The sequence below is a fragment of the Pagrus major genome, chromosome 23 (assembly GCF_040436345.1).
Source record: "Pagrus major chromosome 23, Pma_NU_1.0".
Lineage (NCBI taxonomy): Eukaryota > Metazoa > Chordata > Actinopteri > Spariformes > Sparidae > Pagrus > Pagrus major.
In genome coordinates this window covers 11,917,632-11,929,516 of record NC_133237.1, presented here as the reverse complement: position 1 = coordinate 11,929,516, position 11,885 = coordinate 11,917,632, and the positions used below count along the sequence as shown (strand labels likewise).

General features: G+C 39.4%; 2 protein-coding genes across 2 annotated transcripts; one reads left to right on the top strand and one right to left on the bottom strand.

Moving 5' to 3' along the window:
• The first annotated feature begins 496 nt into the window (after positions 1 to 496).
• Positions 497 to 5,452, top strand: nme4 (NME/NM23 nucleoside diphosphate kinase 4). The gene is made up of 5 exons (XM_073494168.1): positions 497 to 673; positions 1,516 to 1,649; positions 1,739 to 1,840; positions 2,001 to 2,113; positions 2,302 to 5,452. The coding sequence occupies exons 1-5, from the start codon at positions 559 to 561 to the stop codon at positions 2,420 to 2,422; spliced, it is 585 nt and encodes a 194-aa protein (XP_073350269.1). The 5' UTR covers positions 497 to 558; the 3' UTR covers positions 2,423 to 5,452.
• eps8l1a (EPS8 signaling adaptor L1a) lies at positions 4,414 to 10,290 on the bottom strand. Its single transcript, XM_073494112.1, has 12 exons — positions 10,227 to 10,290; positions 10,041 to 10,099; positions 9,051 to 9,186; positions 8,123 to 8,211; positions 7,947 to 8,021; positions 7,723 to 7,871; positions 7,423 to 7,632; positions 7,088 to 7,196; positions 6,613 to 7,009; positions 6,029 to 6,188; positions 4,910 to 5,042; positions 4,414 to 4,547 (listed from the first exon to the last, which is right to left on the bottom strand). Exons 1-12 carry the CDS (start codon positions 10,288 to 10,290, stop codon positions 4,461 to 4,463), a joined length of 1,668 nt encoding a protein of 555 aa, XP_073350213.1. The 3' UTR covers positions 4,414 to 4,460.
• Between the last annotated feature and the right edge of the window lie 1,595 nt (positions 10,291 to 11,885).

The following is an 11,885-nucleotide window of genomic DNA, read 5'->3' as shown; positions in this document are numbered from 1 at the left end:
AATTCTGCATCAAGTTTTCAACCCTTTTTTGTTTTGTTATTGTCCCGTTTAAGTCCACTAACTCCTTGAAAATGGCCTTGCTCAGTGGCTTGAATACCCCTTAAACATTATTGTACCACGATCATAGTCTTTTTGGTGTAGTTACCATTCGGTTAAAGGGCAGGATATTCTGTAAAATTAAAACCATGTTTTCAAAGCTCTACTTGCAGGAACTGAAGTGCAGGGTCAGTGTTTGGCTCACAACGTCCACTGTTGCATACAGATGGCTGGGAAAATTTAATTGCTTGAGTGAAGACAGAAATGTATTTCAAGAGACATAAAAACGTAAAGCATCATCGATAAATCCCAATGATTGAATTAGACGTACATGGGAAATATTTCTGAATCATTGCTCAGTGCTGAAATGGCATGGAGTCGACACGTCTGGCATCACTGGAGTTAACTGTTTTCAGTTTGAGTGACAATAAGGGGGATAGGCAGACAGGGGGATGACTCGTGAGTTTTGATTGAGGAGGGTTGACTTCTCTCTCCAGAGGCTGACAGAACACACGTCAAAACATGGTCATGATGCAGCGGTGGGTTTTTAACAGAATTCTTCAACAGTTTTGCTCAGGGACTCAAGAAACTCTGCTGTCTGGCTGTCACAGAGCTGCTGTGCACAGGAGCTTATCAAGTAAGTGACTGGATTTCACATCAGCTGGTCTGAAGGGAATTAACTAAGTGTACATTTTTCACTTCTCGCTCACGTTTTCCTTTAATTAAGGAACGATATCAAGTGAAATGGCTCAGAACACAAAACAAAAAATGGCCGATTAGGAAAAATCAAGAATTTTAATGTGATCCTGACATAAATATATATTTCCTAAGGTTTTTATGATTATCCTACTAATCCACATTATTGCCATCGAATCTAAGACTTACCTTTAATGCGCAATATGTCTTTGCTCCAACCCTTTGCTGTTAGCGAAAACACATTTGCTTGCCAAACTCATGGGGTCGTGTACTTGAACTAGGTTAGAGGCACAGAAGATAGTGATGATGGTGTAACACAAACGGTGACCTGTGGTGTGCGCAATCAGGCCAGGACTTGTGCGTAAAGGGCAACCGAACCTTTTTTCCCAGAACTAAACTTCCATCCAGCCTGTTTACAAATCTCTGTAGCCTACTTCACTGGCACAGTCAGCCCAAAAGTTAAATGCCAGCTGAGTTCCTCTTGTGGCAGGTCACGTGTGAATGTAATTGATCGCATACACTCATTCATTAGCTCACAGAAGTGCTGGAGCTGCTATTCTGTGCACAGCTAGAACCACAACTAACCGTCTAAATATGATGTGTTCACAGAGGTTGGTTCATTTGTGATTGACGTGCAAACCTGTGTTGTGGGTGTCTGATTCCCTGCATGTGGGTGGTTTGGGGTCAATATTTGTCCTCTTCCCTCCAGGTCACTAAAATTGGCACTTTGTGAGGGTTAGAGCTATAGGTTAGAAGTTAGAAGTTCTCTTCTGTGTTTCCCAGCAGGTGTTCCAGGTGTAAGGGAGCGGACTCTTATAGCAATAAAGCCAGATGGAGTTCAACGTCATCTTGTTGGACAGATCATTCAGCGGTTTGAGCAGAGGGGCTTCAAGCTGGTGGGCTTGAAAATGTTGCAGGTATAGAAGTCTGAAATAAATGTTTGGTGGTGCTTGTGTGATGTGCAAGATCTTGTTGTTATTTAACTGTAGCTGCCTCTCTTGTGTAGGTGTCTGATGATCTCCTGTCTCAGCACTACAGTCAACTAAGGACAAAGCCCTTCTATCCCAGGCTGCTGCAGTACATGACCTCAGGGCCTGTGGTTGTCATGGTGAGGGCTCTTCTCTCTGCCTTCTTATTTCTACTTATTTTGTAATTACATTTTTCCACCTCTCCGTTAGTTTTGCAGACATGAAAGGTATGTTTTAGAAAATCCTTGCTTGAAAATCATTTATGCACAATACAAAGTATTTGTTTTTATGTATGTGTAGGTGTGGGAAGGGTACAAAGTGATCGAGAGTTCACGTATGATGGTGGGACATACTAACCCAGCTGAGGCCAAGGCAGGCACAGTCAGAGGAGATTTCAGCATTCATGTCAGCAGGTAACGGGATGTCATTTGATCTCATTATGTGTATGGTTAAATGGTTCTTTAATTGTACAAACTAACATCCATCTCCAGTTTTCTTGATCAATCAAAAGTTACTTAAGTTTCTGGATTAAATAACAACCACATGAGGCTGCAACTTTACAAGGACTGCATCTTGTGAACTTGAACTTGGTCATTTAAAGGAACGTGGTTCATGCCAGTGATTCGGTGGAGGGGGCACAGAGAGAGATCCAGCTGTGGTTTAAGGGAAAGGAGCTCCTGAACTGGGACTGCTGTGACCACGCCAGCACCTGTGAGATGTGAAGACGCTGAGAGTCGAACGCAGTGAGAATCAGTAATACTACCTCTTCTCCTGCTGCTCAAAGGTCTGTTTCTTATGACAGTGTGACTACAGTGATTGAAAAAGATGAGTCATGTTGTACCAAATAATTTACCTCAGTATAAGTGCACTTAGAATCACAAAGATTTTTTGTTTAAAACTATGTCAGTTTTTTATATTTTCAACTACACACATAGATTTAAAATAGGAGAAGTTTGCCTTTGATCTCAGGATGGGATGTGTGCACTAATTGTTTGTCATTCATTGACATATTATCTTATTAATGTGTGTGATATATATGAATATATTAAACACAAATGACAGATGCAGAAACTGTTATCGTATCAGGACCTGATTTACAGTTTAAATGGGTTTTTTTTATACTAGGTGAAATGTATCCCTGTTAGCTGCTCTGCTGTGTGATGATCATGCACAGCTCCCACATGCTTAAGGATTACACAGAATCTCTAGTCTGTCATCACAGAGAGAAAACAATCCCCATTTTTTAAATAGATTGAAATCTTCTTTTTGGCAACATAAAACATTATATAACATATTTCCACAAAGCCTTGCTGTAAAGGAATAATAAGTCAAATACTATATATGTGTACTCACTGGCCACTTTATTCAGTATGTCTTGTTGTACTGGATTTGACCAATCTTCCTCAGAGATTTTGGTCCATATTGACCTGATAACATCAAACAGTTGCTGCCGTTTTGTCTGCTGCACATCCATCTTGCAAATAGCCCATCCATAACCACATCCCAAATGTCCTGCTTTAGATTAAGATCTGGCGACTGCGGAGGCCATTTGTGTACAGTTTTTGAGCTAATTCTATACTTGAACTATGTCCCTCAAATACTTTATGTAGTTATTTTACTTGACTGAATTTGTATACTGAAGTCATAAAGTTACCATGACAGTCAACAGTTTCAAGAAAGTACCCAACTTTGTCAGGAATTGTCTGATATTGGAATAGATGCTCATAGTTAAGTCTAAGTCAAACATTTGACTTCTGGTGACTGTCATCTGTATGTGCTGGTGCTGTTGCTGTAAAAATACTGAAGTAAATGTTGTTGATGATGATTTACCTCCACCTGCTGTTATTGAGCTCTGGATTGACTCAGATTTTATGTATGTTGACATCTTCATTGTTGCTTGCTTTTGTAATTCTTCATAGAGCTGATAAATGTCTTGAGTCTGTCCTGCACTCAGTGTTAATAATTAAATTACTTATCTTATTCTTCACATGATTTTTATTAAATTGTATGTATATTTACTATATCCTGATCATATGACTTGTCTATGTCAGAATATGAAAAGAAGAATTGGAGCAAATTCATAGCTATGTTTTATTCAAGCCAGTACTCTGACAGCAATGTACTGTTATGTATTCAGAATCAGGAAATATTTTAAGTCTCCACAGAATATTATAGAAGGAGTCAGGACTGAAATTGTATATTTATGACATCAGTTTAGCATGTTTTTGATCTGAAACAGCATTTGGCTGCAACAAGCAGACAATAAACACATAAAATCAAATATCTGACTGTTCTGTCGAGTCATAGACATTTTGAACAGAATGCATTTCTTTATAGCTCTAAAAAGCAGATTCAGTCCATTGCTGTCAACACTTGAAACCAACAATCAGTGTGATTATGTTTATTGTACTGCATTTATGTTAATTGTCATGTTTAAAGATTCAGACATTGTCTGACAAATGATAATAGAAATATTTAAATTGTACAAATATGATGAACACCAAATGGTAAAATAACTTTAGTTTAAAGCTTATTTGTCTTAAAAAAACATGTGAAAATCAAAACTAGGCCAAATATCAATTAGTATTAGTTAGTGAGCTTCACCTTTTACACAGCTTGCACAGTAGAGTCTGTGGCACATATGAGACATAACAGCATGGATGATTTAAGATGTAAATTCATCTGCAACGTCACTCTGCGTCCAGCCGTGTGTGCCTTTATCACCAGTGATGCCACATCGGTATTAGCTTGAAAGCCACGTCACACTTTATCACTCTCTGATTTTTGGTCAATCTTCAGCTTTTGCCTCTCCATCACAGTCTCTAGTTCTGTGGCTTTGCGTACATCCTGTGGAGAACACAAGAAAAAATGTGAATTCACAGCCAAATCTTAACGAAATCTTTGGTGGGGCAAACTTGTTAAGAAGCCTCCCAACTTCTTTAGTCCATTAATTTGAAACTGTTATTTTCGCTGTCATTTGGTTGCATTTTAAAATCAATGTCTGTGCTGTGAATGTCAAATTAAAAGACAGATTTGTAAATCGAAAAGTAAATAATGTTTTATCAATGTAGGTCAGTAACAAAGTAAAATGACGTAAGACTGTGCATAAGCCAAGGCTGAGCAAACAACCACCTCAAAAAACCAAGGCATAACCACACAAACACACACACAAAAATACACAGTACATCCAAAACAAACAGTTGACAAACCTCCAGAAGGGCCTTCTGTACCAGAATTTGGCTGTAAACTCTTGCACCTTCCTCTGGTGACACCGCGCGGAGCTCCTCTTTATTCAGGGAAAACAGCTGCGCTCCAGTTAGAATCCCCAGACTCTGAATCGTCCTAACAGAGAAGAGAGCAACAAAATCAGTGTCTGTGCCTCTTCACCTTGGAGCAACATTATGTAGAAATTGGCGTTTTTCTCTAGTTTCTGAGTGCAACACCACTGTTGTAGATACAAATCCCAGGTCTGTAACAATTTGTAAGACTTAATGTTGGTGCTAACCACTAACAAAACTCATTACGTTCTAGCAATGTTACGTTGCGGTATATTGAAAACATGTATCTTGAAGTAAACATGAAGAAAACGTGTATGTTACGTTGTGATCCTACCATCAAATGATTTTGAAACTGTTAATTTAAGGTAAAGCAGTTACATTATGTTGCTTTAAATGAGCTTTCATGGTTCACCCATCTTTGAAGAATCCAGTCATTTAAACTGTAATAAATTAAAGAAGATTTAAGCTCTCTAAGTTCTCTGAGGATTCATTTCTTTATTTTCTTGTTGCTCTTTGTGCCCCTAAATGTCCTCAGCCCAGTGTTTAAGTTCAACTCAACTCAGTTCACAGTTAAGATGCAACACATAAACATTGGCAGGGAAGACATTTTGACATTTGAGGGCGCTGTTGTCCACTAAACAATATGTAGGAGTCTACATTTGAAAGCTGTATGTGCTGCAAGTATAATGAAATTCATTGTGGAGACGACTTTGATTTGATTTTCTTCATTGTTCTTCAAGTCGATAGTTCCCAAGCGTCCAATAAGCACCCCCATACAACTCACTGCAGCCAAGGCAGGCCAATAACATCTGTGTCTTGCTTTAAAGTATCTGATACAGTAGAGTCAATATCGCCCCTGGATCATTTTCATTTAGTATAATATTAAAGCCATAATGTGGTGATTATATCATTAGTAATACAAATGCATAAAGTGAGTCATTTAGGCACACAACCAGTGTTGGATATGTTAAATGTAATAGTGGATCTTGAGGCTTGGCTATAACTGAACTAGTGCGTGAGCTAGAGTCTCCTCCAACCGTGCACACTCACTGCTGACTGAAGCTCTTGCTGGTGAGCCAGGCCTCCACCTCGGCAGACGGTGAGTGATAGTTCAGGGGGACAGAAGTGTCAGCTGTGCGGGGGACCACCCGTCGGATTGAGTCTTTTTTCTCAGCCAGCCGCTGAAGAAGCTCATCATTCATTATAAGGACTGCAAATATGATACACACAAAACCAAGTACTGTGAGTCACTTTTCTCAAGATGAGTGCTCAACCTCCAGGGTTGTTTTGCATTTACTTTAATGTGATAAATGTTAATGATATGTGTCTACTGATTTTTAGACCACACAGTCAGTTTATTTTAATCTCTGTACTTCCTATCAACAACATCCCGTTATTCTGTAATTCTACAATGTTCAAGCATCTGACTGCACCTGCAAAAACCCAATTATAGCAATTATAGTGTATTTAGCTTTTTTCACTTATTTTTCATGTCTTTGGATGAGTTTATGGGTTGCAGATTTTAACACAAGAAGTTCCTAAGATCAAACATTTTTATGAACTCTCGTGATAGTCTAACAAGTCCCTGTTTGTGATTTACCATGGCTGATATTCAACATGTATAGGCACGTTACCTCTGTCACTGTCTTCTCCCTGCATTGTTGAAGAAGGTAAAACCATGCTCTGTGGTCGCAACGGACTTGTTGGACTGGTCCCAACTGGGCTTTGTGGAGCATATGAGAAGTACTTTGACCGAGGGGAAAGGGCCGTCTTCTGTTGTGGAAAAGCAGGAATGAATAAAAACTGCAAGGCAGCATGAGAGAAAATGCCACCAATGTTTGAGGCAACAGCAAAAAATGTGTATGTCTGTGTTGTGTGTATGTACTCTACCGTTGACTGTCTGCGTACCACTGGGCTGTTTCTCCCAGTGTTATTCAGAGCAGACAGAGGCTCCAGGATATTAAAGGGAACAAATCCTATCTGGTCAAAGCGATTTTGACACTTCCACCATCGTTTTGATGACTCAATTACCTAAACAAAAGATGACTCACAATCAGCCAAGTTTTGTGACATATTCTAATTCCTCTCAGTCTAATTATGGGTGTGTACCTCTAGTGTTTCTCCTTGTAGCACAGAGAGTTCACTGCTGTTTCGAGCCACAAAGTCATAACTGCAGCAGTAAAGTCTCTCACCCTCTGGCGGAAGGCTACTTCCCTCTCTGAAATAGAAATGTCAGTTCAAACATTATAAATGCAGAGTATAAGGTGTCAGTAATGTTTCTGATGAGATACACCGAAATGATTTATTCTCATTTCATCCTCCAGACTGATTTTATCAGGCAATAAACTACTGGTTAAAGCCATTAGGAATTTGGCTGGCTTGTCACTCCTGCTATAAAAGATAATTATGCCTTGTTCTGTTACTTTTTCTGTCTACATGCTTACACTTCATTAGTGTCTTCCCCATGGCCTTCCGCTGTCTGTCGAGCTTGGTTCTGTAGAGTTTGTGCCGCCCTACTTTCCCATAAAGCATCTTGTTTGTGCTGCGACTCGATGGGATCTTTTAAGGGCTGGCCAGTTGAGTCATGGGCCGGAGGCTGCCACCCATCCAGGAAGACAGGTGTGTATGGAGGAACAGACACACTAAGCTGTGAACTGGGAAAGAAGGCAGGAGGATCTTGTTAGAGCAACATGACACACTGACAGAGATTTACACACATATACATACATGTACAACACACAGACCAGGGTGAAGTCCAGTTGGGCCCTAATGAAGTCCACAGCCCCTTTTCCCTCTCGGTCAGATGCTCTTGGAGCAGTGAAACAGCACCACTGGTCATAGCAGGACTGACCACTGAAGCACCTAACGCTGGCCCTCCAGTGGTTTTCTCCATCTGAGAAAGATAGTATTGCTTCAGTCAATACCACACAGCGAGAGAGACAGACAAACTAGTGAATAAAAGACCCACCAGTCTAAGAGGCACAAAGACGGCATGCAACAGCTCCGGTGCATCAGGCTGTGTGATGGATGACTTCAGACGGTCCTAAAATTGCAAATTAATTTGCATTTATAGTGGTTTTATCAAAACTTATATGTACATTTTTTTAGACACATTTTGCTTAAATATGACTAGTGTATTCTCACCAGCAGACTGAGGGAGTATTTGATTTTCTGAAAGATGTCCACAAATTCTTCCTCTGATGGAGGGCAAGCTTTCATGGTCAACAAATCATCTGCACACAGAAGAGCACAATCACAGCTACAATCAAAACAGCTTACTTAGGATACATGAAACACCAATTAAGATCACTCTTATTATCGGCATTAATTTGTAATTATGTAAACTTGATATACGTTGGTGTCAGTACCATTTGTTATGTGTTTTTTATTTCATAACAATTTGCAAACTGCCAAATGCAAGTTAAATAGCATGTCTTTAACACTTAATGTTAAAATGAAAGCATAATAGTGAGGGAAATAATATAAAAGAGTAACAGAAACACAGTAAAATAAAGTCTTCAAGTGAAGGTGTGGTGTGTTTGCTCTAGCTTGTTCCAGCAAGTACTCCTAGAAAACAATGGCTTGCTAGTGACTAATGGTAATTACAATCTTGTCTTCTATTTAATCTTTAATACACAGTCATACATTCATTGACTTTAGACTTATCAAGGGTCACACCTGTCCCAGCATGCACTGGCCACAAACCTGGGATACGCCCTGGTCAAATTGTGAGGACAGCGCAGGGCAAAGTCAGAAAAACACTAACACTCAAATTCTTATTCACATTTTTGCAATTTTTTTGTGTCCAATGATGAGGAAACAGCACCTTCTTGCTGTCCTTTCAAATAATCTTCATATCAAAATGTAATTTCTCCTCAAACAGGATGCAAACTGGTTATTGAGAAAGTCTGGTATAAATATGTTTTTAAATGTTCACACCACTGGATGGCACCTTCAATCTTTCCTCCTCTGCCACCAGCTGATCGACAGCCTTTCATACTTCAGACTCCCCTCAAACATATCATCTGACATCTACAGTGGTTAGTAGATAAATGGAAGAAAGAGCTCTTACCATCTTGGTTCCCCTTCTTGCTCTTTCTGCTTCTTTTCTTCTTTCCCCTCTGGTTGAGAATGCTCTGTGCCTCAGCTGTCTGCTGCAAGCGCGACATGAATCGCTCCACATCATCAAAGCAGTGGTTCAGAATCTCCTGATTAAGACATACACAGCAAATATTATCATGGAGTTTAATTAACACCTGTCTCAACAAACAAACTGAACATAATAACCTCCACCTCCATCCTCTTATTCGTACATGTAAAAACTCTCTGTAACAGGCTTGTGCTAAAGTGAAAAAGTAATATAAAATAATCCCACTACCTCTTTGTGGTTAATTGGTGAAGTGGTTCAGTATAATATCAGTAAACACAGAACAATCAACTAAAAGTCTTAAATGATGTGTTAATTCTGTGTAAATTAACATCCTGTACATTTCTTTTTATATTCTGGGCATCATATGCATGACATATTTTACATTAACATATTTTCATACCCTCTATTTATTAAAGATTGAAGAAACACTCTTTAATTTTATAGACATATCAAACTGTCTTTTGCTTCCACACCTCTGATAGTAGAACCCCTCAACCACCATTAAATGTGCATTCAAGTTATCTCTTTTTGCCTCACTTTAATTTTATTGTGTCCTACAATCACCCCCTGCCTGCCTGCCTGCCTGCCTGCCTGCCTGCCTGCCAGATCACTTATCCCTGACTGCAACTCTGCTCCACTGACTCCCAATTGTTCCCCTCTACTCAGCCTCACAACTTCCCGCTGCCTTCATTGCTGGACTTACCCTCACCATCATCTTCACATTCAGCATTGTTCAATAAACCAACTTTTATCCACCACATCCTGAGTTGGGTTCTGTATTTGGGATATTTGCTACGTCTTTTCACAGGCATCCATCTCCTTTGACTTTAACATCTTATTTGTAAGCCCATTTGCCCACACATACTGTACACATATATAAGGAATATTTATTTTATGTATTCAAGTACATACCACTTCTCTTGCTGCATTCAATAGAGATGCATGTTTTGACTCCGCACTGTCACCATTCACTGAGAGGAGGAAGACACAGAAATATTAGGTCAGTTCCAAGCAGCAGGAAAACAGATGCAGAGAATGAAAATGTGTCTTGGTAACAGCACATGTTCAAACATATAAATACGTATTGAATGAATATACCTTTTCCAGAATCTTTGTAGATGGGCAGGCCACCAGGAGGAGGCTGCTCTCCTTGAGTTACCATGACTCGGACCCCTGAATGCTTTCTCGGGACCACCGGAGGTGGCGCAGACATCTATTGTGTGTGGACACAGACAGAGTAAACTCAAGCATATATATACAAAAGGGGTCAAAACTAAGGTAATATAATTTACTTTTTCTAGCCAAATGTTCACTGGTACATCACCTTTTGTGTGATGTTTTTAACATCTAATATCCTGTTCCCTAGAACATGTATCAGCTCTCAGTGTGAATCATACCTTCCATACTAAATTGAAATGCATGTCTTTACTTTTCTTGCTGGACAGTCAAGATCATTAAATATGAAACATTTTGATCAACTTTATCCAACAAGCTTATCTTGACTTCACCTGAATAAAAATGATGAATGGGAGCTTGATATTGTCACATTCCACACGCTGATTGTAAGAATGCTGAGTATTCCCTCTGCACACGCACATGTAAGTGACAGATACACATGACAGGAAAAACCGCTGTCACCAGATGTATGGTATGCAGTTGACACAACCACAAAAACTTGATAGAGAAACTGTAGCTGAATATAAAAGTCAGTTCATCACAAGTTTGTGTTATGCAAACACTTTGTAGCTTTATACTTTCCTTTCCTCTTGCCTATCTTTATTCTTCCTCTTCTCACATATTGGTGACGCAGTGAATAATGCTTTAATATTTCTAGCTTTAACAATTTCTTATAAAACCAGTGTACAGAGAAATTATTAAATATTCTAATGTACCATGATGAAGTGAAGCTGCTTCAAAAGTCTCCTCTGAGCAACATATTACTTGGCGGCTGTCATTCATATGACAGGTGTACCTGTCTCTCAAACCCTCTGTCGACCACACACACATCGCACACTCACACACATACTGTTTGCATTAAGATAACAAATCAAATCTAGATCGTCACTGTACCTTTTAGTGCGGCTCGAGCGTATAAATCCGGGGCACAGAAACCTACCCTTGTGCTGAGTTGTATGTGCACTGAGCTTAGCTGTTTACACGGGAACGTCCTACCTTCTTGAGAAATGCAGAAACAAGAAAAACAAGTCTGGCTTTCCTTTCAGTTAATCTGTGTTGCTTTCACTCTCCTCTGATTCTCTGATACATACAGACACACACTCACACTCCCTCCCTCCTCCCATTATTCTCTCTGCAACTTTGTGAGTCTCTCCTTCCTTATGACAGGCATTTCTATCAACAACTGCCTGTGGCTTGTGCCAAGGGGCTAATGTGATCTGTAACAAATGCCATTTCAGAAATGTAACACAGTCTTCCTCAAACACTCAACCTCCAACTATTCTGACATCAAGTTTCGTTTGAGATAATAAAAACAAAACCCAGGTCGAGATAAGGCTCAGACATGGAAAATGTCATTAAAAGTTCAAATTAAGAAATAATATTATAAAAACAAATGTATTTGGATTTAAATGCTCTTATTGCTGACAGAAGTCAAACATTGAAATAATTAATCAACCTAGAATCTGTCAAATAAAACACTGTGAATGAAAGAAATAGCATTGTTAAAAAGTAAAGAACTGCATACTTGTTTCAGAAAATAAAGAACGGAGTCTGAGGGCTCTGATAAGTGTTGAAGCTCTT